The 26744-nt window shown below is 39.6% G+C and overlaps 2 protein-coding genes across 4 annotated transcripts in view; one reads left to right on the top strand and one right to left on the bottom strand.

Moving 5' to 3' along the window:
• The window catches only part of stat6 (signal transducer and activator of transcription 6, interleukin-4 induced), a 53574-nt gene extending 36822 nt beyond the window's left edge, over positions 1-16752 (top strand). The window contains exons 12-21 of one of the 3 annotated variants that reach the window (XM_053644189.1): positions 2281-2373; positions 3165-3368; positions 4486-4580; positions 4664-4797; positions 5017-5190; positions 6633-6693; positions 10403-10459; positions 10758-10787; positions 12930-13028; positions 13232-16752. In XM_053644189.1, the coding sequence (XP_053500164.1) occupies positions 2281-2373; positions 3165-3368; positions 4486-4580; positions 4664-4797; positions 5017-5190; positions 6633-6693; positions 10403-10459; positions 10758-10787; positions 12930-13028; positions 13232-13298 (1014 nt within the window). In that variant the 3' untranslated portion in view covers positions 13299-16752. Of the gene's footprint in view, positions 1-2280; positions 2374-3164; positions 3369-4485; positions 4581-4663; positions 4798-5016; positions 5191-6632; positions 6694-10402; positions 10460-10757; positions 10788-12929; positions 13029-13139 lie in introns of all 3 variants that reach the window. The other 2 variants (XM_053644190.1, XM_053644191.1) reach the window with 2 other exon arrangements.
• Positions 16753-19303: 2551 nt separating this feature from the next.
• mipa (major intrinsic protein of lens fiber a) lies at positions 19304-21868 on the bottom strand. The gene is made up of 4 exons (XM_053644195.1): positions 21277-21868; positions 20722-20886; positions 20485-20565; positions 19304-19503 (listed from the first exon to the last, which is right to left on the bottom strand). The coding sequence occupies exons 1-4, from the start codon at positions 21634-21636 to the stop codon at positions 19318-19320; spliced, it is 792 nt and encodes a 263-aa protein (XP_053500170.1). The 5' UTR covers positions 21637-21868; the 3' UTR covers positions 19304-19317.
• Between the last annotated feature and the right edge of the window lie 4876 nt (positions 21869-26744).

The following is a 26744-nucleotide window of genomic DNA, read 5'->3' as shown; positions in this document are numbered from 1 at the left end:
AGGGAACCGCAGATGTTGCTTGTCAACAGCTTATTCAAGAACCTGAAGAACTGGTAATGCCCAAGAAAGAAACATACTACTTAGTGCCACCTGCAGGGATGTTCAGCAGAGTGTAGAGAGCTCATTGGAACACATAGCAAAACTCACCTGTGATTTTTTTATTGTACTATTTCCAACAGAAGGAAGCCATAGGGCAACTAAAACTTTAAAATGTACATTGAGGTCTATAAATATATACAGCATACAAAATGTGCTCCAACTTTGTAGCGACAGTTTAAAGAAGGCCCAAATATGGGTGTGATTGTCAGGTGTGCACAAACTTTTGACCACATAGTATATTTGGTCCCCCCTTTTAAGGGACCAGAAGTAATTGACTGCTCAGCTGTTCCATGGCCAGGTGTGTGTTATTCCCTCATTATTTCACTTACAGTTAAGCAGATAAAGTGTTTAGTGTTTATTGCAAGTGTGCCATTTGCATTTGGAATCTGTTGCGGTTAACTCTCAATATGAAATCCAAAGAGCTGTCTTTGCCAGTACGACCATGGAAGACAGCTGTGGTAGATGACAGAAGAATTCTTATCCAAGTGAGGACATGCCCCTTCACAACAGCTGGCCAAATGAAGAACACCCATCAGCATGTAGGCAGAAACATCTACAAAAGCCCATACAGTTCTAGAACAACATCCTATAGACAGATGAGACAAAGATGAACTTGTACCAGAAAAATGGGAAAAGAATGTGTATGAAGGAACTGCTCATGATCTGAAGCATACTACTTCACTTCATGGCATGGGCATGTATGGCTGCCAACAAGCAGGAACTAAAGACAGCTGCAGAAACGGCCTGGCAGAACATCACCAGGGAAGAAACCCAGCGTCGGGTGATGTCTGAGGGTTCCAGACTTCAGGCAGTCATTTACTGTCAAAGATTTGCAACCAACTATTAAAAACGACACTTTAATTTATGATTGTTAGTCTGTCCCAGTAGTTTCTGTTCCTTAAAATGAAAGGGGAGGGGCGGGGGCAAAGTATAAAAAGTGCTGTAATTACTAACCCCACCTACACCTGATTTACAATCAAATACTCCCAGATTAAAACTGAAATTCTGCACTTTGAGGTCATTTACAGTATCTAATGCTGTAACCCAGCCATGTCGCCCTATGAGCTTCCCAGGTGGCATCTCTGTGTGGACAGCCAAACTTTTTGTATCCAATGTCCGCACACCCAAAGCATCTCAGGCATTCTGTGGTAGCAAACACAGTGTAACTATTTGTGTGTTGTTACACATTCAGCATCTTATGACTATTAAGAAACATAAAAAATTGTCTGTGAAAAGTCAAGACATGCTTCACCGGCGAATGGAGTCATTTTCATTGGGCTGGTGAACTTTCCGAAGTGGGCCAGCTTTGATTTGAATAAAATGCGGAAATGTTTGATATCACAACTCGCCTTGCAGGGGCAGACAGAGGGGAAACCCGTTTATTCATGCGGGAGGCAGAGTAGATGTTCTCACAGCCAACCTGCTCTCCCACCACTAATAATTCAATTCAATTTAGTTTTATTTATATAGCACTTTTAACAATGGACATTGTCCCAATGCAGCTTTACAGAAGTATATAAATTCAGGATATACATTTTAAATGTATGAATTTATCCCTAATGAGCAAGCCAGAGGCAACGGTGGCAAGGGAAAACTCTATGAAAGTATATGAGGAAGAAACCTTGAGGGACTCAAAAGGTACTCCCTTTTATACATTATTTTATACTCCCCTAATATACATTAGGAATATACTCATTGGGAATATAATTAGATTACAGTGTGTCTATTATAACAATAACTGAATGTTTAAAAGTGCTATAATGGCTGAGGGAGTTGAGACAGATTTGCCTGTCTATTTGCTGAGGATGGAGAAAAAAATGAGGATAAGTACTATTTACACAGCTGTTTCACATTTATACTGAATTATTGAGCTTGAACTAACCGGAATAAAGTCTCTGGCTTGGCTGTTTGATGTTTTCCAGTTGGACTACCAGCTGTATAGAATATCCTAATAGCCATGCGGAATTGTTTAATTCAACATGCCTTGTTACTTTAAGGATTTGTAAAAAATGAATGGGTTTTTTTTGTGGCATAAAAAGCACTGAAGGTCTAGGATACAGTGTCCATTCAATTACACAAATCAAAACTTAAATTTTATAAAAAAGATTTTATAAAACAGTGCCCCTGGTCTGTTGTTGTTTATTGAGTGTGATGTCTGACGTGTTTCTTTTCCTCTTGTAGGTGATCTCACTTCCCGTTGTTGTAATCGTACACGGCAGTCAGGAGAACAATGCTATGGCCACCATCATTTGGGACTGTGCTTTCTCTGAACCTGTGAGTAGCACAGACAAGGTTTCTTGTTTAAATAATTAAGGAATCAATCACAGTGCATGCAGTGATAGGAAAATAATCAACGACGGTGTGGCATAATGTGGCCCTACGTGAAGCAGAGTTACTGTTGGCACACCGAAGTTGATTATTTTCTCATAACAACATGTCACAAAATGTTTTTTTTTCTCTGATACTAAAGCAGTTTGCCAATGCTAACTAGTTCTATTCGTTTCAAAATGACACATCACGCTTTTTATCCATTTATAGTTTACATTTAATCCAGGAAACAAATTCCTATTATTACTTTCATTATAACAGCCGTAAGCAGTCACTCCCTCACCAGTTTCTCATCTTTTTTCCCCTCACTTGATGTTAATAAGATTTTCTTTTGTAAAAACAACAACAAAAAACATACTTTATTAGTCCTGAAGACTTTTCAGTGTTGGAAAACATTTTCAGCTTTACCTCAGATTGTTACAAAGTGCTGAGACTGGAGACTCATTCCAAAAGTGTTATATAAACACCTCATCACAGACAACTTTATATCAATAGTACACATTTTTAATCCACTTATTTGGAGCATCCACCATACAAGTCCCTGTATAAGTTGTTAGTATAGAAACAATAACGTATTACAAGTGCGTTAAAATAAACTTGTAAGTACAGTTCTGTTGTTAAGCTGTTATTGAAAATGAATCAACAACTTCTGATTCAAGATTCAGACTCAAGAATTAAACAGTGCTGCGGTATATGACGTGTAAATGAATAGTGTTTTTGTGTCATCATATCCACAGAACAGGATCCCGTTCGTGGTGCCTGATCGAGTGCCTTGGAGTCAAATGTCTGAGGCTCTGAGCTGTAAGTTCATGTCCGAGGTGCAGACCACACACGCTTTAGACAGATGCAACTTACACTGCCTCGCTCAGAAGATCTTTGACAAGCCCGATATTTCAGAGGACTTCAGCAACACACCCGTATCCTGGGCTCAGTTCAATAAGGTATTATTTCTCTTATTAATGAAGTGACCTTGCACATGTACATGCGCAGTAGTGTTTAAAAGTGTACTATAAATTTTAAAAAATGAATAAAATCATTTTATTAAATCTGTTATTAAACAGTAAATCAGTAATTCAGCATTTTAGTCAGCTGATACATTTTTTTTGTCTAATAGCATATGTTTAATTAAAATCATAATATATATTCTCCTAGTGATGTTTTAAGTGTGGAGCTTAAATCTGGTCTCTAGACATATTCTGTATAGACTTGGACTTGTCTCAGATTTATTGGCATTTGTCCTTGGATTTGCCTTGGGCAGTGGTCTCGGTCTCAACAGAGAGTAATGTACAGACTATGGGGGCACTGTAGCTTAGTGATTAGCACATTTATCTCTTAACTCCGGGGTTGGGGGTTCAAATCCCGCCTCTGCACTGTGTGTGCGGAGTTTCCATGTTCTCCTTGTGCTTCGTGAGTTTCCTCTGGGTCCTCCGGTTCCCTCCCACAGTCCAAAGTCATGCATTGTAGGCTTATTTGCATTTCCGAATTGTCTGTATTAATAGTACCCTGGGTAATAGAGTTCCCTGGGATAGGCTTCAGGCCCCACGACCCAGTGTAGGATAAGTAGTATGGAAAATGAATGCATGGGTGGATGGAAAACGGACTAATCATTGACACAGTGCATGAGAAAAAGCCTAGTTGAAGTAGAAGCTTGACCTCAGAAAAACGGTTCGCTCCTGATTCAACCTCAGCTAGTCCTCATCTTGGACTTGACACTGCTGGTCTCGATTACAGGTCTATTTAACTCTTATCTCTTGGACTGACTAACACTTCATATTGACTCGATTAGAATAGTCCTGTAAGTGTTATGATTATCCCTCCTTATAGTCACATGATTAAAGTTTCCCCATATTAGTGGGCGCAGTGTGTAGAGTGCAACGGCAGGCTTTTCAGTTCTGTTCAAATAAAATTACATTGACTTGAACAGCCTTTATCAAGAATATGATATAGGAAATAATCTGGTAACTGCTGAAATCAGTTTTATCAGTGTTCAGGTACACACATCCAGTGAGATCATATGCAGACAAATATTCATTTAATATTTCATTATTTCTGATACAGGAAGTTCTGCCTGGGCGAAACTTCACCTTCTGGCAGTGGTTTGAGGGAGTGATTGATCTGACCAAAAAATGCCTAAAGGCCTACTGGAGTGATGGGTATGGGAAGTGTTCTCAGATTGACCAGTAAACTTAACATAACAACATCATTTCTCAATAATCTGTGCTGTTGTCCACTGCAGACTCATCCTTGGCTTTATTGGGAAGCAGCACCTTCACATCATTTTGCAGGACCAACCCAGTGGCACGTTTCTGCTGCGCTTCAGTGACTCTGAAATTGGCGGAATCACCATCGCCTATGTCGGCCTCAGTGATTGTATGTATGCTGAAAAGGACAGATTCGTATTTGCTTGAGTCAAAACATTTCAAAGGTCTATTTTGTTTCACTTTTCTGCTGTATGTCCTTAATTTTGGCACCCTTAATTTTAGACATTGATTTGCACATATAAGTTGTAACCTCTCTCTCTCTCTCTCGCTCCGTCTCCCTATCTCTCTCTCTGTCTCTTTCTCTCTCTTTCTCACTCTCTCTCTCCAGCTGGATGCAGGAAAATCCAGAACATCCAACCATTCACCAAAAAAGACCTGGACTCTGTCGGCCTTGGCGATCGTATTCGGGACATCAACCTGATCTCACATGTATATTCAAATGCACCGGGACGATCTGCACGACTAACACAAAAGAACGAAGCATTTAAGAAATTCTATACAGGCAAGTACGCATGGAACAATATAACGCCCATCACGTATTGATGTTTGAGAGTTTGTGAGTTGTATGATCCTAGAATAGATGTTTTTTTTCTGAAACGTAACGTGCTTGTCAATATTTGATCAGCAATCCAATGTCTGAAAGGTACATTTTAAAGTAGGCTGATATTCAGTATGATGCCATCTAGTCTGATTCAGAATTCAGACGAGCATAGACGCCATTATCTCATTCTCTGGAACTGAAAGGCACAGGGGTCATGCCTCCTTTTTTTTTTCAGGATTTTACTGAAGCACGTATAGAAAGATGGAGAGGGAGAGAAAGTGAAAAGAAATTGATTTAATAATGCCCAACCGTATCGTAAATGTTATGAGTGGTAACCAGTTTCCATCCATACTGTTGCTAAGAACAAGCCAAATGAGGAACACTGTACTGGTGCATGACAGGAAGTTTCATACCAGGCATTCTTCAGTATTTGTATTGACATTTAGTTAGTACATGAAAAAAATTATTTGTGCACTTTGTCTCAACCACTTATCTTATGAAAAAATCATCAATTTTTCACAGGATGCAAATCTTAATTTGTGTTTCGCACTGTTCCTGCTCTCACGTCCCTGATTTCCTGTCTGCACTGAGGCAGAGTTTATTCACTATAGCAATTTGTTTTATTTATTTCCTCTTCCTGAAATATGGAACAGCTGCACATGGGATTTCTCATGGGGCAAGTTATGTTCGTTAGTATGGCTCCAGTTCAGCTGGATTTTATTTGGAGCGAATACTTGGCTTCATTAAATGCAGCTCTTCTCACCTTGACATATAAACTGCAAAAAATTATCAACATGTCCTTTTCTGTGCTTCTTTTCTCTCAAAACATTGAGCCTGTACCATTATGCTGTTTAGATTTGACAGTAATCTTTCTAATTTATTATTAAGCAAATGATTCATGTAAGTGATCTAACCAGAACCTTGGAGTCAGATGTTTTCAATGTGTGCATTGATATCACAGCTTTCAGTACATCACAGTAGCTGCTTACAGCTACACATTTTCAAAAAAGGACACTGATAACTGCTGTTAAACGCCACATTACACTGAAAGAGGGATGAAATAATGTAAGCAAGGGAGAAGAGAACTGGTGAAAAGAATACATGAAAAGTGAAAGATAACCAGACAGAACAAAAGGCATAAAAAGAAAGAAAGTCTGAAAAAAGGAAGTTGGTGAAAGTAATACAGAGATGCACCTAGTAAAGGGGATCTGCTGATTAGTCCAAAATATCATCAGTAGATGGAAGATGAAAATCAAACTGACAGAAATTCTGTCCCGTGTATTTCAGTGGAAAAGTTTCAGACTGAACGTGATTACTTCAGTGTTGTTCTGTTCCAAGATTTCCATATAATGTTGTGCAACGACCATGCTGTGATGTAAACAAAGCTTTTGATTTTCCCACAGTTCCGTCTGCACCACACCCAGATGGATACCTGCCATTCAAGCTCACCACTGTGGTGGATCAGTAAGTAATACAACATGAATAGTCTGTTTTATTAAAAACAAAACTTCAATTACTACAAAACTACAGTCAACTTTCAAATTATTGACATACTTCAACTGCAGAGGCAAAATGTCTGGTTAAAATGATGACACATTGTTTTAAATTTCACATTCAAACAATTGCAGAACCTTACATTTCCTGTAGGAAAATCATTTTCATTAAAAAAAAAAAACCCTTTGTTTGCCTTGCACCTCCGGGGTTGAGTGTTTGATTCCTGCCTCCACCCTTTGCATGTTCTCCTTGTGCTTCAGGGGTTTCCTCTGGGTACTCCAGTTTCCTCCCCAGTCTAAAGACGTGTGTTCTAGGCTGATTGGCATTTCCAAATTGCCCGTAGTGTGTGAATGTGTGTGTGATTGTGCCCTGTGATGGGTTGGCACCTCATCCAGGGTGTCCCCTGCCTTGTGCCCTGAGTTCCCTGGGATAGGCTTCAGGTTCCTCCGCAACCTTGTGTAGGATAAGTGGTATGGAAAATAGATGGATGGATTTTCCCCCATTTTCTCCTCAATTTGGTCACCTTCCAGTTCCCATCCACCCACCAGCCAGCTCTTCTCCATCACATGACAACTACCAGCCAGGGAGGGTGAAGGCTTGCTCTGAGACACCTGAATCCAGCCACAGTATCTTTTCAAACTTCTGCTCATGCTCCATCACAGGGCAGTGTAACACACTTAAAGGAAAGTGCTATTTTCCCTCCTCCACCTACGATTGGCTAGTGTTGTTGTGATTGACAGGCAAGGAAATAATGCCATCCCTCCCACCTGGAATCCACAATCAATTATGCTCTCTAGACTTCTGTATGGCTGTGAACTCGTGACCTCTTAGGTTGAATGCTTTTCTGTTGCACCACTTGAGAGCTCCCAAAGAAAACTAAAACAAATAAATAAATAAAATTCTCTCAAAAATATATGAGGCAAAATTATTGCGTTATTGATACCAAGAAAACTGGAATCTCAAAAAAATTCAAGCTCAAAATATGACCTAATTATTCAAGCAGTTAATTTTTTATGTGCCTTTTAATGGCTGCTCATACAGTAACAAATGCGCACAAAGCTTATGGTTCGCCAAGCTATTTATAAAAACAACTTGAAAATGCTTAACAATGAAAGGAGGTCTGCCAGAAAATCTTACTTTTGATGTTTAATTGGCAGCCACAAAGACAACCCCAGATTCCTCTTCTGCACCATAAGGGCTGCTTAACCCCTCGCCTCAGAGATCAGAACTTTTCACAACTGAAAAGTGCAATGAGTTTGCAGCTTTCTTCAGCAATAAAATTACTATAATAAACCAAAACATAGCCAGCACTTGTCCTTCTGGTATGTTTTCTAACTCCACCTAATGCTGTTAAATGTAGTCTGTCCTCTTTCTCAGTGGTCAGCCCTAACACGCTTGCTCTGGTGATATCACTTCTTCTAGCTGCTTCTAGAATTCTTCTTAGCTGCTCTCTCGACTCATTACCCACCAGCTCCCTCGGGTTGGTTTTAAATTCATTATTACCAGAAATCTTGAGCATTGTTAATCAGTCCCTCCAGCAAGGAATTTTTCCACATACCTTTAAGAACGCTATTGTTAGGCCTCTGCTGAAGAGAAACATCTTGATTCTTCTGTGCCCAGTAACTACAGACATATCTCTAATCTTCAATTTCTTGGTAAAATAACTGAAAAAGTCGTGTCCATACAGCTCATAACTACTTTTTGAAATCACTAAATAACGCCTCGAGTAACGCCTTCTCTTCGCCTGAGCCCCGCCTCTGACACAGAGAGCAGACGAGATGACAGAGGCAGCGTGATCGGCTAAAATGTTGATGATATTCATTTTTATATAAATACAATGGGCGCTATATCTCACTATATACGCATGACATATGTCACTAGAAATGATCGAGGTCACGTCCATAGACATTTCAATCTGGCTTTCGGTGCAATCATAGCCCAGAAACTGCTCTTCTGAAAGTTTTAAATGATCTGTAACAAAATAAGGATTCGGGTAATCTGTCAATTCTAGTTCTTTTAGATCTCAGTGCCGCCTCAGTCGACCATGAGATTCTGCTTGACTGACCGCAAAACTAGGTTCGCTTATCAGGCCTAGTCCTAGATTGGTTTAGGTCCTACTTAAGTGGCAGGGAGTACTCTGTTGCACTGGGTACACACACTTCCAGACGTCATGAGATATCTTGTGGTGCTCCCCAAGGCTCAATTTTGAGTCCCTTGTTATAATGATAATGAGTCTTTATTGGTCACATATACATATGCACAGTGAAATTATTTTCTTCACATACCCCAGCATGTTAGGAAGCTGGGGTCAGAGCGCAGGGTCAGCCATGATACACCTTAACCTTAACCGCTAAGCCACCACTGCCCCATATGCTCCATATATATGCTGCCGTTAACTGTATTTAATCGATATAACATCTCCTTCCTTCATTATGCAAATGACAAACAACTCTATCTCTCACTTGCACCAGATTCCTACAAGTCGATTAGCACCCTCGTGAACTGCATAGAGAGCCTAAATTTGTGGATGTCACCGAATATTCTGCAGCTAAATAAAGATAAGACAGAGGTACTTATCGAAGATGACGCACAGAGATAGTTGTTTATGCCATATATAGACTCCTTGTCTCTCAAGGCTAATGACTATGCTAAAAATTTAGGGACCGTGTTTGACAGTGATCTCAGTTTTAAAAAACATATTAGCGACGTTTGTAAAACAGCATATTATCACTTTCGTAACATCTCTAAAAGTGCGTGAGATTCTCTCCCCCACACATAGTGAGAAACTCAAACATGCCTTTGTGCCATCTAGACTTGACTACTGCAACAGTGTTTTGGTTGGCTCACCAAAAGGCTTGATTAATCACTTACAAAGAGTTCAGTATACAGCTCCAAGAATGCTGACACGTACTAGACTGAAGAATCACCTCACAGGCTAACTGTCTTACAGAATTGCTTTTATAATCCTGTTATTCGTTTTTAAACGTCTTCATAGTGGTGCTCTTACATACCTTTTTAATATGATCACTAAATATACTCCTGCTAGAGCACTTGGGTCATCCAACTGCAACCTGCTGGTTGTTCCCAAAACGTGGCTGAAAAGTTGTGAGTCAGTCTTTAGTCACCATGGGCCTAAACTAAGGAAGCCTGTCCCTGACAACCCACCTACAGTTGATTCATTTAGCACTTTTCAAAAGTATCTCAAAGAGCATTTGTTCAACGGGACCTTTCCTCAAACCATTCAGTTTCCATACTTGATGTTATTTGTATCCTTTTATTTTTATTTTATTTTCTTATTATCTTTTTATTTTATTTTATTTTATTTCATTTCTTACTACTGATTTAATTTTCTTATCAGCTGTCATATGCATGTATGTATGTGTCTTCTGTAAAGCACTTTGTAAACATTGTTTTAAAAGATGCTATAAAAATAAAACTTTACTTACTTACTTACTTACTTACTTACTTATTAAATGCCAGATCCATATCCAGTAGTCTCTAGTAATATGTTCCAGTACATCAAGGACCGTTAAACAATTATTTCAAAACATTCACGAATGGATTCATGGATATTTTTTATTATATTTGAAGTCAAGATGCTCTGAGGCAGGAATTAGGCAGATATTAAATTAGAGTATTTGTCATATTTATGCTGGATTTGTGTGTGTTTCGTGTCCAGTGAGCATGGAGCTGCCATGATACCTCAGATTGAATCAATGCAGGAACAATTCCACATGTAAATATTTAAACACTCACATTTTCTCACACACTCATTCTGTTGGTTTGTTATTAGATACCTGGCCTGGTGAATGTAAATCAGGCTAAAGAACGTTTGTCAGTGTTTGTCAGTGTTTAAATACAAACGACATCTTACTCGTACTGCTATGCAAGCATTAGTCACTGAACACAGTTATTTTAATACAGTGAAACTTTAAATGGCAGATTTTCTTGTTGTTTATTATTAAAAATGAGTCCACTTAATAAGCATTATGACATTTTAACTCATGTTTTAATCACTATTCCTGTTTCTTTAGGTCCCAGGAGTCAATGTTTCCTATGCAAACGTAAGTACAACTGTTCATACAATTGTTGCACCTTAATGATGCCGCTGCTTGGTGGTAGAAATAGTGACACAAATCATAGGCTGTTGGTTTTTTACTGAAACATGATGTAATATGTTAGACACCAAGCATGTGCTGATAATCATCTGTATGATATACAATGAGATTTAAAGCATATTATATTATTACCACTGCAAAATATTGATCTTCACTCAGCTTTAGCTGTTTTAGTACCTTATGTTTATTCATTTAGCAGATGCTTTTAACCAAAGCGACTTACAATCGAGGAAATACAAGCAAAACGATATATCAAGCAGAAAACAATACAAAGTACAGAACAAAGTAGTGCTACCATGCAAGATTTCTAATTGAGTTGTAGAGGAGCAAAGAGTAGTGTAGAGGTGTAATCACAAATAATCTCTGCAAGTTGCATCACAAATTTTGGGGAGAAAAGAAAAAAAAAAGCCACAGCAAAATCAAGCATTTTTGGCTGCAACAGTCACCGAAAAAAAAACCTCTGCGAAATCATGTACGGACTCGATTGAGGTTGGAAGTTCATTCCACCACTAAGGGGCAGTCAGTTTGAGGGTTCTGGAAAGGGACCTTATGCCTCGCTGAGTAGGCACTACCAGGTGGAGGGAACATAAACCTCAAGGAGGGTGTTGAGGTAGGGAGGTGCTGTTCCAGACAAGGTGTTGTACGTGAGCATCAAGGCTTTGGTTTCTTTAACTTAGTGATATTTTTTACGGGGTGAGGTAGTTGGCCTCACGCCCAACCCCCAACCTGGAGGACCGGGTGTTGTCCTTCATCTGGCCCCTCTCCTGATACCTGTTCGGCATGGTTAGACCTATCAGGGACCAAGTCCCCTCCGACATAGTTACTCAGGGTCATAAAGGCACGTAAACCCACCACGTTAAGGTGACAACACAAGGGGGAGGCCTTTATGTCTCAAACGGGACGAAGGGGATTAAGTATCAAGGCCTTGAATTGATGTGGGCAGCTACAGGAGGCCAGTGGAGGGAGACAAAGAGGGGTGTGACATGGGTCCCTTTGGGCTGGTTGAAAATAAGGTGTGCTGCTGCATTCTGAATCATCTGAAGGGTTTTGATAGAGCTTATTTTAATGGATAAAATTCTCAATTCTTCTTAAGAATTCTCTTTATTTTACTTAATTAGTTTATTTAAAATAGTAGATTGACATGATAAAAGGTTCAATAAAAACGTGATTTAAGGTTAAAAAGTAATTGTGACCTGAAAACATATACATCTGTATGTGCCTGGTAAAGGACTTGTTTGGAGAAAAATCAAACCCATTCCCTCAAATGGTGTCAATTAGCCAAAACATGTTGAATCTTCTGTTTCGTGTTTTATTCATCAGTTTTGTAATGAAGCTATAGCAAAATACTTTCAGGAAACATGTTGACACATCCGTAAAAAGTAATGTCGTCAGTGACCATACTTTACCACGTATCTGAAAGAGGTAATGTTATGGAGGTGGACAGCTCGGATATCCTCTGGTATCATTTAAGTCCCTTGACGCAATGTACCAAAGATGGAAAGCAGAAGTGTACCAGAAAGATGGAAGTTATGCAGATAATATAATATAGTTCCACATAGTTCGATGTTTAACATGCTATTTTACAAAACGGTTTCTTCACAAATGAGAAATTAGATTTTATTTTGGTGTGTTCGAGGCAAGGATGCAACTTGTAATTCCCCGTCCACAGCCAGTAAAAACCACCGAATAAAACCCTCCTCAACTTGTCAACTTGGGGTAGTCTTTCCCCATTTATGGAGTGACGTCAAATCAACATGGCTGCTCACACTGTGAACAGTGTAAAGTGCCCCTTCTCTACTTATCAGTTGGTTTATAGCAGTATTGGCTTTAGATCAGTTAATATAGGGACAGTTCTTGGGTAAATCTATAACACTGACCATACTAATCGTTGTTTTGCGAAGGGATACATCTACATTAACGGCACCCGCTGTTGTTGCTGTGCTGCAATTTCAGTCCAAAAGTTCAGATCAAAAAATAAGAAAACTGTGTAAAATATACCTATACCAAACTATACCTTTAAAACTTTGTCTAATGATCCAATATTATAGCTGAAATGTTTAAAATGGGTGACTCACTGTTTTTGCGCAGTCCTGTCTCTCTCCCTGCGACTCCGTATGCTTCCTCATATCCGGAAACCCCCATGACCAACCAAGGAGAATTGTACCCTATCATCTACACCAATAACATGTGAGTCATCACACACAGCAAATGTTCACACACGCTTCCAGCCCTAATCGTAAGCTTGCTTTTCTTTTTCACACTGCATGTCATCTTATTATCTTGTCTCATTTCATTCAGGGATTTTAATTACCAACAATAAAAGAAAAAAAAAAAAAAAAAACAGCTGCAAATATCAGATTTGGTAAGTTGGAACCCCTTTTTGTTATCAGGACACCAGAACCACCAAGTAACATGGAGCTGGAGGAAATTCTCTCCAATTTGAACACTCAGTTATGATACGAAAGACTGCAGCCTGCAGGAGAAGCCCAGCGCAGAACCGGAAGCAGAGCATTATGTGCGAAAAAAAAAACAAAACACACAGACATGCTTTGGGGCATTGAATGAATTAGTAAGCTCCCTGGGGATGGAACCTGGCTCATCTTCGTTGTATCAAGGATATCTAGTGGCCTGCTACACTAAGGATGTACAGAACAGTGCGCACGCTTTTGCCTGAACTTTATTTATCACATCTGTGATATTTAAGTTTGGGTTGTATATGCAGGCTTAAAGGCACGTTTAAGAGGAAATTTCCATTTAAATAATATAAATATATAAATATAAAATATAAATAGTAAACGAAAACTGAATTTGTCATAACAGTAGCCTGTGGTAAATGTGGATGTGAATAATCAGGCCGAATGGTGGCTTTCTGTTGTCCACACTGGGCGTGGTGTGACATAAATAAATACTCAAAAAAATCGCTTATAGTACCTTTAAGCCTGTAAATGGTGTGATGGTAAAAACCAAAGACAGTCTTTCTATGCTTCTTATTTCTTTCGTCTAATAGGAAGGAAGTTATACATACTCAGCTCAGCTTGCACAGTTTCTGTCATATGCCAGACTTCCTTAAGGCCACAGTGAGGAATTCGTAATGTCATCTTTCATAGTGTTTACAAAAAAAGGGCTAAATCAGGATTTGTATTTCACTGGCTGTTGGTTTTTAAATTCCTTTACATGTAGTCATTTGGCAGACGCTCCTACAAAATGTGCAATACGAACGACTTGAAGAATCTGCACGATTTTGCAATCAGAGACTAATGCCAGTTTATACATGTCCTAGAGTGATTAAGAAAACCTACTACTTCTACTAAAGGTTTGCATGTGGTCAAACTTGATACACTCTGGGGGGAAAAAATTGCGATTACTAACATGGTCTACTGGGGATTGTGCTGTTCATGTAAGCAAAATACCATGTGTTTTCAAGTTTACCGTAATGAATATGCAGTTTGGGGCATTGTCTCTCAGAGTGAATTTATTTATCAGCCTTAATGTGATTACCTGCAGACTGAAACTATACCACAGGTATTAAATTTGCTTGCACTATGCCTTAGTATGTTGGCATATATATACACACACACACATGTATATATGTGCTTATATATGTACATATGTATGTATGTGTGCTTATATATATTATATTATACACACACACGTATACATATATATACAACTGTTTTTTTTTTTTTTTTTTACACTTGATGCACACTCACTCATACATGTACCAAGATTCAGTTTTACTTTATTTTTGCTTCTGGGAGTGTCTATCAAGAAAAATAAGCACACGGAAAAATGTGTCACAGGTTGACATCATTTAGGCAAGAGTTCTTTGAAAATCACCTGTAATAAGCTTACTAACTACACATGCAGTTGATTCTGTTCTAAGTAAATGAGGGCATACAAAACAGTTCTCTCTATGATATTAGAACAATCAGTGTTGGTCTTCCACTTGTCTGATATAAAATTCCTGACTGTGGCTTTAAGCAAGCATTCATTCCTTTCATTCTCTTCATCCCTTTTCCTCTTTGGCATGGATGTGCCACGTCATAGTATAAGGGCTTTAATGATTGTCACATAAAAGGTATTCAGAGGCACTAAACTTTGTAGAGTTGGTAGTCAGTAACTCTGATCTTGGTGCTCCTGGAATGGCTCCTATGCCAACGAGGTGGATGTTTTTCTGGTGGTCTGGGAAAACCCTTTGGCTGTCTGGAAAACAGACAGAAATTATGAAAAATTGTTTTTTCTGCCAATAATATGCTTTGACAGATCTTCTTTAAAGGAGTAAATATATGTTTACCAAAATGATGTGGAAATGTTTTTATTTAGAGTATTTTCCGTTCTTGCCTTGGTGTCTACCTGAAGAGAACATTCTGGGTGAGAAGTCAGTTTAACAAACATAGCAGTGTATGGAGTCAGTCTCGTAAAGAGGTTTAAAACCCTGCTAGCTGTGTCATTTCCTCACACGACAAATGTCACGCTTTGATCAAGTTGTTACGTAGCTGTGTGCCGAAATGAATCGGACATAAGCCTGATCAATTCATTCTGTAATCAGATTCCAGCTGTCACAATGTCTGACGCTCTTGCGCCATCATGTCATCATCAAAACAGAGAAGAGCACTTACACACTGTACAACACATGACAGCGGACAAAGTAGAAATGTTTAAATGGACTACAAGACATTAATACCGAAACAGAACTGAGAATTAATCAGCGATATTTTCACCACTGAGGTTAGCGTGAACAGAGATCAGTCGAGTGGAGCGATGACAATGAGGCTTGTATTTAATCAAATTGAGATAGCTAATGCCCCATTGTAAACCTTACTGTTCTTTGCAATTTGTCAGTGATAGTTTGTCTATGGAGCAGAATATTTAAATGCAGTTTTCTAAAAAGAGAAGTGAGAAGAGATGTGTTTCGGTTCATGAAATCTGTTTACAGAACTACGTATAGTGTATACGTATACGTGAAGGGTTTTTCCCAGGCCGCCACACATTTAAATTCTAATTCTCCAGGTCGAGATTTGTCAGGCAGTTCCGTAACTTCAGTGTCTTTATCACCTCCATTTAGTCAAATAAAAATGGCTTCAATTCCTGACAACAGTGTCAAATTTGATGCATTTCCTGCATTCTCTGTCCTCTAGCACACTTTCAATTGTGGTTTTCATTCCTTACTTTCATTCCTTTTTGGGACATTTGTAATATTCAGTATTTACAAACACAAAGTGCTACTCTGCGAATATAATAAAATTCACTCATAATAAAAGTGACGGTATATGAGCAGATATAATCTATGCAGTAGCTCTATACAACCTATCTGTACTTTTATCATTTCTGTCTTTATAAAGGGATTTATGTAAGAAATGTTAATAAGCTTGGACTTGTTCATCCATAGGCTAGATCAGGGGTGTCCAAGGGCTGGAGTGGGTGCAGGTTTTCATTCCAACCAAGCAGGAGGCACACCAGATTCGACCTGTTTAATCAGTTGATCTTATCTTTCAGTAGAATCAGGTGTGGCTTCTGCTTGGTTGGAATCAAAACCTGCACCTACACCGGCCCTTTCCCGGTAAGATCGATCACCACTGGGCTAGACTCAATAACCAAAATCTTCAAGGTGCATGTTCTGTCTTACACACATACACGTGTTTCATATTAAGGGGACCTTTAATCATAATGCAGTGTTTTACGTGTAGCCTTACATGTAGTCTTTTTTTTTTTTGTCTTTTTTTTTTTTTTTTTTTGATTATTATTACTAAATCTGAAAAAAATCATGTCCTTTCTGTTAAGAAATGTGATATTACAATGTAATAATACTGTTTTGTTTTTTGTTTTTTGTAAAATATTCATTTGTGCCATGAGTGATTTGTAAAGAGGAAGCGTGGAGTCAAAATGAAATGCAAATAAATATCTACGTGGACAGTAGCCTTCTGTAATGAACACACACTGCAGTCGTCTTAAATTGCTCCTAATTTCTTCCCATGCATACATTTTGTGCTTTTATGGAAGAGAAGTCGTGTATTAAAAAAAAAATTAAATAAAATGTTCCTTGGTCAAATGTAACTAGTTAAATAATGCAAGTGTAAAACAATGCTTTCTTTTTTTTTTTCAAAAAAAAAAAGTTATAAAGGCTGTAAAGAATAAAAGTTCAAATGAAATACGCAGTAACTTTGTAATATAAATGTTCAGATATTTCCCTGTCTAGTTCAGGAAAAGACACAAGTATACCATTTTGTAACAAAATTACAGAATAGTGTAGATGAAAATAAGATGGAAAAAGGATGTGGATGACACAGTCCTCACTCTGATATTATTAAATAAGAGACATTTCATGACATGAAATGATCATTCATGTATATTTGTCTAGTTTGAACACTTGGAATTACAAAATAAGGAAATCTTTACACTGTACATCTCGAGAACAAAATGATTTCTATTGATGTAAACATGGAAGAATCTGACTGGAACATTTAGGTTAGAGAGATAAAAAGCAGCACATCAAACACTCAAACAGAGCATGCATTTGTCTGTGTATTCACTGCTCCTGAAACAGCAGGACACGTGCAGCAACGTGAAGACAAATGAAGAAATAAGCCAAGGATTTACGTTTAACATTAATAGAAGTGAAGCTGTGGAGAAACCTCGAGATCTCACCAGCATCACCTCCTTGGGTAGGAAAAGCTGGCACTGATTATACAAAAGCGAACAGACATTAAAAATTGTTAAACATAACCCCCCCCCCCCCCACAGTAAGAGAGAAAAAAAAAAAGGTATAAATCACTGCACCTTCATGCACTCAGTTTGCATTCAAAACAACATTTGCTGAACTTAAACTAGAGTCATGCATTTTCACCAAAAGAACAAAAATAAGCTGAGGTCCATGACAAATCCGATGTTATCTATTAAACTTCTACTCAACACACAGGATGTAACCAAACTAGTTGTAAGAAACAATAAACCTACGCATGCCAAGTCTTATAGAAATGGATGTTTGAGAATCACTAGGAAATGCATGCCAAAAAAGAGCAAGCTGAATACAAGCCACAATCCAAAAACAGCATCAGTTAACATGAGTTTGAAATAATACACAAGTGTACTAAGATGGGACATTTCCTTTTCTGTGGTTGTGTTGATGAGGGGGAAAATGAGACTAGAAACTGACATTTTCTATCATTTAAAGATTTCGAATAATGAGTTTAAACTGCTAAAGCCTATTAAAAATTTTAATTTTAAAACGGATAGTTTCAGCTCTCTAAATTCGGATTGACTGAGCCATGATCTACGCCTCGATAAAATCTGAAATCCTCGATATAGGCGCACCTGTGACCGCATTACAATTAATATCTGAATAAGTTATGTCCATAGATGCCCTAATCTTTGTCTGTTCTGTTGCTTTTCACCAAAGCTTACTGTTAACAGACTACACTGCATGGAGGACTGTTTACAGTGAACATTATTAATAATGATTTCAAATTCATCAGATCACAAATTTGAATCCTAATGATACCACAGCCACCACAGCTGGAAACCAGAGTAGCACTGAGCAAATTAAGCATTAAAGCATTAAGCATTCATTTGCATTTGCATTAATATTTCCCTTGTCAATCAGAGCGGCACTAAGCAGTCGTAGGCATCTGTGAACTCATGTATGTGGAAGAGGGCAGATAGCACTTTCCTCTGAGTGTGTTATGCTGCCCTGTGCTGATTCAGTATTTGGCTTTACATGGATTTTATCATATTGTTTTTGTCACCATTTTATAAAAGCAATAAGCTACTCGAGGGCATGCGTTAGTGAGTTTATCATGGGGAAGGTGGGTTTTAGGCACTCTGCTATTTGTTATGCCTAAGAAACCCCTTATCCATGACAAAATCACTGTAATGCATGCCCTCTCATGTTTTATTGCTTTATTAAGACACCAAAATGTGCCGATGGATAAAGTGGAGGTGTCTATCACTTAGAAATATAAAACCTTATACAAACACAGTATAATGGGAATAAAAAGCCAAAATAAAAACTCAATAAAACACACACACACGCACACAACTGGAAGTATGTCTCAGTTGCCTTGAAATTACTTTCAATTGATATAATGTAGTAAAAGATAAAAACAAAACAAAAGCAAAAACTTGCTAAAACAATAGCGAACACTCAAGAACACTGTGAAAGCGGAAAAGCATGCAGAATGCAGTCCACTACTGTAGCGCACTCCTAGTCAACTACAACTCCGAGAGACGCTCCTGTCCTGAGCAGATTTAGCCACAGAGCGCCGCCCTACGTGCCAAAGTCTTCTACTAAGCCTCATTCTAGGTCATGCAGTCTGAAGGGGTGAGGTTAAAGTGATGTGGGAGATGTTTCAACACGCCCAGACTCCGGATGCAGAGTGAGGTTGAAAAAGGGATAAATGTGGGCACAGCGGGTCGTGAAGCGTGTAGGTAATTGGTGAGGTGATAAGGGTAAGAATGCCAACCTTTCCTGACTGTTTGTTTATAGAGCTTGTGTTTTGAGCTCAATGGGCTCGCCCCGTGTGTCCCGCTGGCCTTCAGCTTCGGCAGGTTGACTGCCTTTGAGCGCGGCGATTCTTTCAGAGAAGCCACGCATGCGTGGGAACAGCAGGAAGTCGTAGAGCAGAGCACCCAGAGCACCGCCAATAAAAGGGCCAACCCAATACACCTGTCAGAGATGTTTAAAAAAAATAGATATTTAGGATTTGATCGTCAACATTTCAGTTAAGGCTATCGAAATTCAGTTAAAGATGCTGTGTTTCAAGCCCTGTAATATTTCAAATATATGTTAGAGCAGATGTGTATATACAATATATGTAATAGATTTTTGGCATTTTTGGCTTCTGTGTTGTTTTTTCTGGCCCACAAATTAGCTCCACCACTGAACCAGAACAGACTTTCTCAGCTCTTAACCTTTGGGACTGGGAATGTGATCTTAAGTCCTGTTCACATTTGGTATTAACGTTCGTCTGGAGTGATCTGATTACATGTGGACATCTGAAATACATAGCCTGGCATTTTGAATGTGTCTCCAGCGACTGCTTTTGATCGGATTTCATACAGCATTTCTATGTGAGGAAGGGTGTTGTGTACATATATTAATGTCAGTCTTCCTCTACATTTGTTTTCAGGCAAGAATATCCTGCGAGTCCTATCTCATGACGCATTCGATTAGTTGGTCCTTGCTCTCTGTGGCACATCGGGGTGCTATTGCGTTCACACTACAAATGTGGTATATGTGCTTATATGTCTCCCAAAGTTCCTCCAAAGGTGCTTTGAGTGATCGGATCACAGTGCATCTCCGAGCCACATTGGATCGCGTTAGCACCTGTACTTAGCGCTGTCCATTTAAGATCGGATCGCCCAGAATGCATGTTAATACCAGGTATATACGGGGCCTTAGGGGGAAGAGGAAGCACAAAATTGCCAATGTTTTCATTGCAAGTGCAACTCACTTTGCAGGCACCAGGGAGCTCGAGAAATTATAAACTGCTCCTTTAAGGTTCTGTGCTAGTGACTTTGGTTGTAAGTTCTCACTGAGCAGATTTTGGGCTATTATGCTCAGTTCTATGCTCAGATTCTCTTTACTTATATCCTTTTTTACTTGTAAGTTGCTTTGGATAAAATCATCTGCCAAATCCATACTCACCCAGTGGTTGATAAAGTTCCTGACAAGCACAGCAGGAGCAAAGGACCTGGCAGGGTTCATTCCAGCACCAGTATAGTACATCTAAAATGTTTCAACAGAAACGTTAGACTTCACACAACTTCACAAATATCTTTTTATGGTCAAAAAAGCCAGCGTTTGTGACTCTAATAATATGAGTCTCTAACAGAAAGAACAGAACGTTAATAGTAGGAGAGTCTCTCCAGGCTGCACTCTTACCCCAAGCAGATGGCCCATGAGCACGGAGAAGCCAATGGCTAGAGCAGCAGAGCCTAGACGGCCATTACGCCGATCATCGGTTACAGCAAAGACACACACCACCAGCTGCAGAGTCAGGAATACCTCCATTGTAGTGGCCATGCCCAGGCTAACGCCAGGCTGCAGCTAGTCACAGGAAGTCATACGGACAGAGCAGTCAGCATCAGCATTTCTGTTGTGGTAATTAACACTCTGAGTTTGCAATTGTATCATTGTGACCACATCCACAGCAATCGTGGCCAGATCGTCATTTTATATTCCGTGTCACTTCACATTCATTCAGTTTACTGTACATGTAAATATAAATGCATGGTTCAGTTGATTAGCTTACTAAACATGCAGATATTGACTAGATTCAATCACACATTGGACAGTCTATTTCAGACGTAGCAATAGCTCAAAATGTCCTAAATAGACTTTGTACACAATTTGTACCATCATTTTTGTTTAGGAAAACCCAAATGTCCAATGTATGAACACACACCAAACTTTCTCCAAGATGCTCAGGTTACTTACTGTATTGAGAGCCAGGTTGCCCCTCATGTTGTTGGGTGTCACCCCATACAGTACAGCAGCACCAGCCAGCGCCCCCAAACACTGAGCACAGATGTAGAAGAAAGCACGGAACAGGGACATCTGGGAGCTGACCACATAGGCGAAGGTGACGGCTGGGTTGATATGGCCACCGCTGATGTGACCGATGGACTGGATGAACGTGGCAGCTGCCAGCCCAAAGCAGAAGGACACGTGGAGCACATTGTAAGCACCGCTGGTCCAGCGCAAAGCAGCACCAAGCCCAAAGAAGACGAAGAACATTGTGCCGTAGAATTCGGCAAAAACAGCCCGCCAGAAAGACATGGACCGGAACTCCCACATGGCTGCAGTAGAGGCGAGTTCAAAACACTTGAGGGGTGTAAACTGAGAACGATATGTGTCTTTGAGTTAAAGAAGAAATATCACCTCTAAATTCACCTGCAGGAGCCTGATATATTTTGGTAGAAGTACACTAGAAACAACAGTTGGTAAAGTACAAATGCCTCTCTAACACCTCACTTTAGAGTGAAATCATCTATTTTTGTCATAAAGATTTATGTCTGGGACTGGCGGCTGTTGGTGTCTGCATCTGTGTGAATGCAGGGTAGTGTTAATAAAGATAGACAAACAAAGATAGAGCATGTCCTACAGACATTCAGCCCCGGTGTTGGGGCCAGTGGTGCAGGGGGTATTTATAATGCCCTTGGGCCAAAATGACGCCATCAACCCCCTGCAGGCCCATGGGAGGGGTGTGTGAACAATACGAGTCAAAACAGAAATACTTAACCCTTTTCCCACCCATGCCTTCGAACCTCTATTTCATTGTCAGGCGCAATGGTACCAATATACTTTCACATCACTTTTATAGTTGTGTACACTTTCTTACACTTCCACAATCGCTGTCCTCAGTTCAACCCTCCTAGGGTCAGGTAGTATGCTTGAAACAGAAACCTCGTTGTTCATCCTTTATACCATTTATAGAGGACCATGATTACTTTTAAGATTTTTTGACCATTGGTTAAACCATGCATGCACAAAAACAGTGGAAAATCTCTGTTGACTTTGTTATTATATTCAGAACGAGGCCTAGCCTGGAGAAGAGGCCCCAAATGATCCGGGACATTGTGAAGAGAAAACTAAAGAAGTAAAGGAAATGGTTTAGAGGTCACTTTCTCTAGACTGCATTGTAAACCCTCGGCCTTTAAAAGCTCTAGTGCCCTCATAGTGAGGATCAAGTGCTGCGAAATAGTGTGCAAACTGTCTTGTTAAGCAGGAGGACCCAGACATACATAGCTGTGTGTGTGGTTAAGGGAATTCTGAAATACTACTAATACTAATCATGCGTTTTAAATAGAACTTTCACAGAAATGTAACCTTTAAATATTCTTCATCCAGAACTTCATATTTTAGTAAATCTGTGCAAAACAATTAATAACCCATCTTCACATAAGCAATAATATGCAAATTATAGAAGGCTTTACTTCTTTGATTTCTGAAGATGAATGAAGAAATGATTGAACTGAACACAATTGTTGTATTTCTGATCAGTAAACTTATATCTAATGATAAATGTATTAAAATGTGTACTGCGAATGAAATGTTAAGAGATTTAAAAACTCTAAGGTGCCAATAAAGCTAAAACATTATTCTACAAATTTAAATAATAAGGCAAAGGATTTAAAAAAAAAAAAAAACAGTTATTTGATAACCCCTGGTGTGAAGATCATTTGCCACACAGCCTGCTTGGTCAAGACTGTGCTAGTTTGTTTGGAACAGAATTGATTAGACAGAGTTTTACTTTGTGTGTGCTGACCGCTGCTATGCAATAAAGCTCTGGAAAATCCATGTTTGGAGCAGAACAGGAGGGGGAGGATGGGCTGGAGCTGAGCCTGTATCATCCAGAGCAGGACAACACTGAAAGAATACTGCTGCCCTCATCCATTTGCCTTTTAATCACAGGGCTAACAAAGTGCTGGCAGTTTCCTGCTCTGATATGTGTTGCTCTTAGAGAGCATATTTATCAGAGTAATAACTGCTATCATAGGGTAAAACCATCAGAACATTTAGCTTGACCTGCTTCAGAACAGTATGCTCGTACTGTATATTTGAAGGGTACACTATGATATACAGTATTAAATGAGCTTAAGCTGCTACACAAGAGGTAACAAAGGAAGGTGTGAATAGTTTTGGACAGCTACAGTTTCCTTAGACTTTTCCAAGAGTTTCAGACCAAAGACACTAATGATCTGTCTCACCTACAATATGCAATTTCTCTACACCAGTCCTTCAAAAATGATTAAAAGGGTGGTGGATCGGTGGTTAAGTTCTGCTCTAATGGTCGGGAAAGATCCCAAATCCCAAGACTATCAATTACCTATTATCCTCAACTATTCAGCCAAAACCTGGGACTAAAACCTGCCTCATTTACAAGTCATTTGCTTCATAGGATCTGGAGAACAGATCCCTGGAACACTGGGTGCAAAGTGGGAGAAGTCTTTTTAACAATAGACAATGTCACAAAGCAGCTTTACTGATTTAGATCCATTTAGAGCAATCCAGATGTGACAATAGCAAGCAAAACTCCCTGAGGAAGTTCTGGTTCTTCTCAAGGAAACAGACTGGATAATGGAATTTTAAATCATTACTATATACAACTGTAGAAGAGAAAAGTCAAATAGTACTGAATGTGTTGAAAGGATGCTGGACATGGAAAAAGTGAGTGGATTGGATCATTTTAAGTCATCCAGATCAGTAACACATAACAACTTACAAGTAGTACACACTCACCATCCACTTTATTAGGAACAACTGTACACCTCCACATTCATGCATATATCTAATCAGCCAATCATGTGGCAGCAGAGCAATGCAAAAAATCATGCAGATACAGTTTAAGAGCTTCAGTTAATGTTCACATCAAACATCAGAATGGGGGGAAAAGTATGATCTCTGTGACTTTGATCGTGGCATGGTTGTTGATGTCAGATGGGCAGGTTTGAGTATTTGAGAACCCGTCGATCTACTGGGAATTTAGTACACAACGGTCTCTAGAGTTTACACAGACTGTTGTGAAATACAACATCGTCGGTGAGCACCTGGTGGTCGGGACCTTACCTCTGCCGGGCACAGCCCAAATGAGCTGTTACTACAGGCCATTATGTCCCTGTACAACCAGAGCAAGAGTCTGATCCATATTACCAATGTCAGGTCAGACTTGTTCCAGCACGTTGGGCTCTGCCAGGGCTGCCCTTTGATACCAATTCTGTTCAAGATTTTCATGGACAGAATTTCTTAGCGAAACCAAGGGGCAGAGGGGGTCTGGTTTGGTGATCTCAGGATAATATCTTTGCTATTTGCAGATGATGTGGTCCTGTTTGCTTCATCGAGCAGTGACCTCCAGCATGCTCTGGGGCAGTTTGTAGCTGAGTGCATTGGAGTGCACCGAAAGGAACCACTTGAGGTGGTTCAGGCATCTGGTTAGGATGCCTTCTGGACGCCTACCTGGGGAGGTGTTTCGGGCATGTCCAACGGGAAGAAGAACCCAGAGCAGACCAAGGACTAGATGGAGAGATTACATCTCTTGTCTGGATTGGGAGCGCATTGGTATCCCCATGGAGGAACTGGAGGAGGTGGCTAGGGAGAGGGAGGTCGGGGCATCTCTGCTTAGACTGTTGTCCCCGCAACCCTGACCCAGATAAGCAAAAGAAAATGGATGGATGGATGGATGGATGGTTCGAACTACGAGGACAGATATAGTAACTCAAATACCCATTTTTTACAACCTTAGAGAGCAGAAAAGCATCTCAGCATGAACAAAACAGTGAACCTTAAGGTGGATGGGTTACAACAGCAGAAAACCACATTGGGTTCCATTCCTGTCAGCCAAGTACAGGAATCTGAAGCTATCACGGTAAGCAGATGTACAGCTGTTATAGTGTTATAGCAACTTAGCAACTGGAAGTTACTGGAACCTCACACAAAGTTTATCTGGTGTACAAATGTGTACAGAGCAATTTCATTAGAATGCTCCCCCACTGACATTTGTTAGAGATGACAAAGTACAATCCAGTGATTAAAACAATTGATTATGTAAACTGTGCAGCCAGTCTCAGATGTGCAAGAGTGTAAAGGACTGGTTCACACAACATGAAAAACTGTTGTGTAATCAATAGCAGATGTCTAGAGCTTAGAAGAGAATATACTGTTATTGTCAAAGAAGAGATTTTAAGAGAGTTTAGTAAAACAACTAGCATGAATTCTCAATTAATCATCATTTGTCTACACATTCACGTCAGGCCTTCAATCTGGACTGAACAGAGGTGGTAAAAATACTGAAAATCTTTACTCAAGTATAAGTGCAATTACTCATATAAATAAATCCTCTGGTAAAAGTACAGCTACAAATTATTCACTCAAGTTAAAGTAGCAAAGTATAAACGTCTACATTTCCTTAAGTACAGGAAAGATTGACAAAAGAAAAAGAGGTGTGCCTCAAATCACAGACTGATTTTAGTTACTGAAGGTAACTAGTAACCAATATTAGCTAAGGCTAACAACGTAACAACGGCTTTAGTCATCATCTCTGAAATGTTAGCTAGTATGGTAATATATCCATCCATCCATTTGCGGTACCGCTTATCTTACACAGGGTCACGGGGAGCCTGGAGCCTATCCCAGGGAGCTTGGGGTGCAAGGCAGGGGACTCCCTGGATGGGGTGCCAACCCATCACAGGGCACAATCATACTCACATTCACATACTACGGGCAATTTAGAGATGCCAATCAGCCTACAATGCATGTCTTTGGACTAGGGGAGGAAACCCCTGAAACACGGGGAGAACATGCAAACTCTGAGTACGCAGGGTGGAGGCGGGAATCAAACCCCCTAAAGTGTACAAGCAGCATATGGATTACAGTAATGGTACTGGGCCTCATTCTCAGTCACTTCTGCTAAAGTGTAGATTTGTTAGGAATTGAAGCTGTCTGATATTAAAAAGTCACAATATGACTTTACACATATATGATTATAAAGAAATGTAGTGTTTGTAAATGAAGTGATGTAGAAAGTATAAATGCTGTAATTAAGTCAAAAGTATAGTGCAAAAGAAAAACATATTTTAAAAAAAAAAATGCAAGAAGGTAATTGTACTGTGTTAGTTTCCACCACTGGGACTGAGACAGTACTGAGTTGGGAGTCTTGCACATGAAAACAGGCATTTTGTAAGACAAAGTTGTGATGGTTTTGCAGAGGCAACCAGTTTGTGCATTTCTATTGTGTTGTGGATTTACATTGCTCATGTGTTGGTAAGCCACCTTTTGTGGACAGAGCATCCAGAGCATGGGGCAGGCTCGTAAAAACCTGCTTGCGTGGGGACTTTGTTATTAACTCTTCGACAGAATGCTGACACTAACCAAGCATGTTATGCTCCTGGCATGACATCAAACCCCCA

The sequence above is a fragment of the Ictalurus furcatus genome, chromosome 15 (genome assembly GCF_023375685.1).
Source record: "Ictalurus furcatus strain D&B chromosome 15, Billie_1.0, whole genome shotgun sequence".
Taxonomy (NCBI): Eukaryota; Metazoa; Chordata; class Actinopteri; order Siluriformes; family Ictaluridae; genus Ictalurus; species Ictalurus furcatus.
The sequence above is the reverse complement of the archived record's forward strand: the minus strand, read 5'-3'. Positions and strand labels throughout refer to the sequence as shown.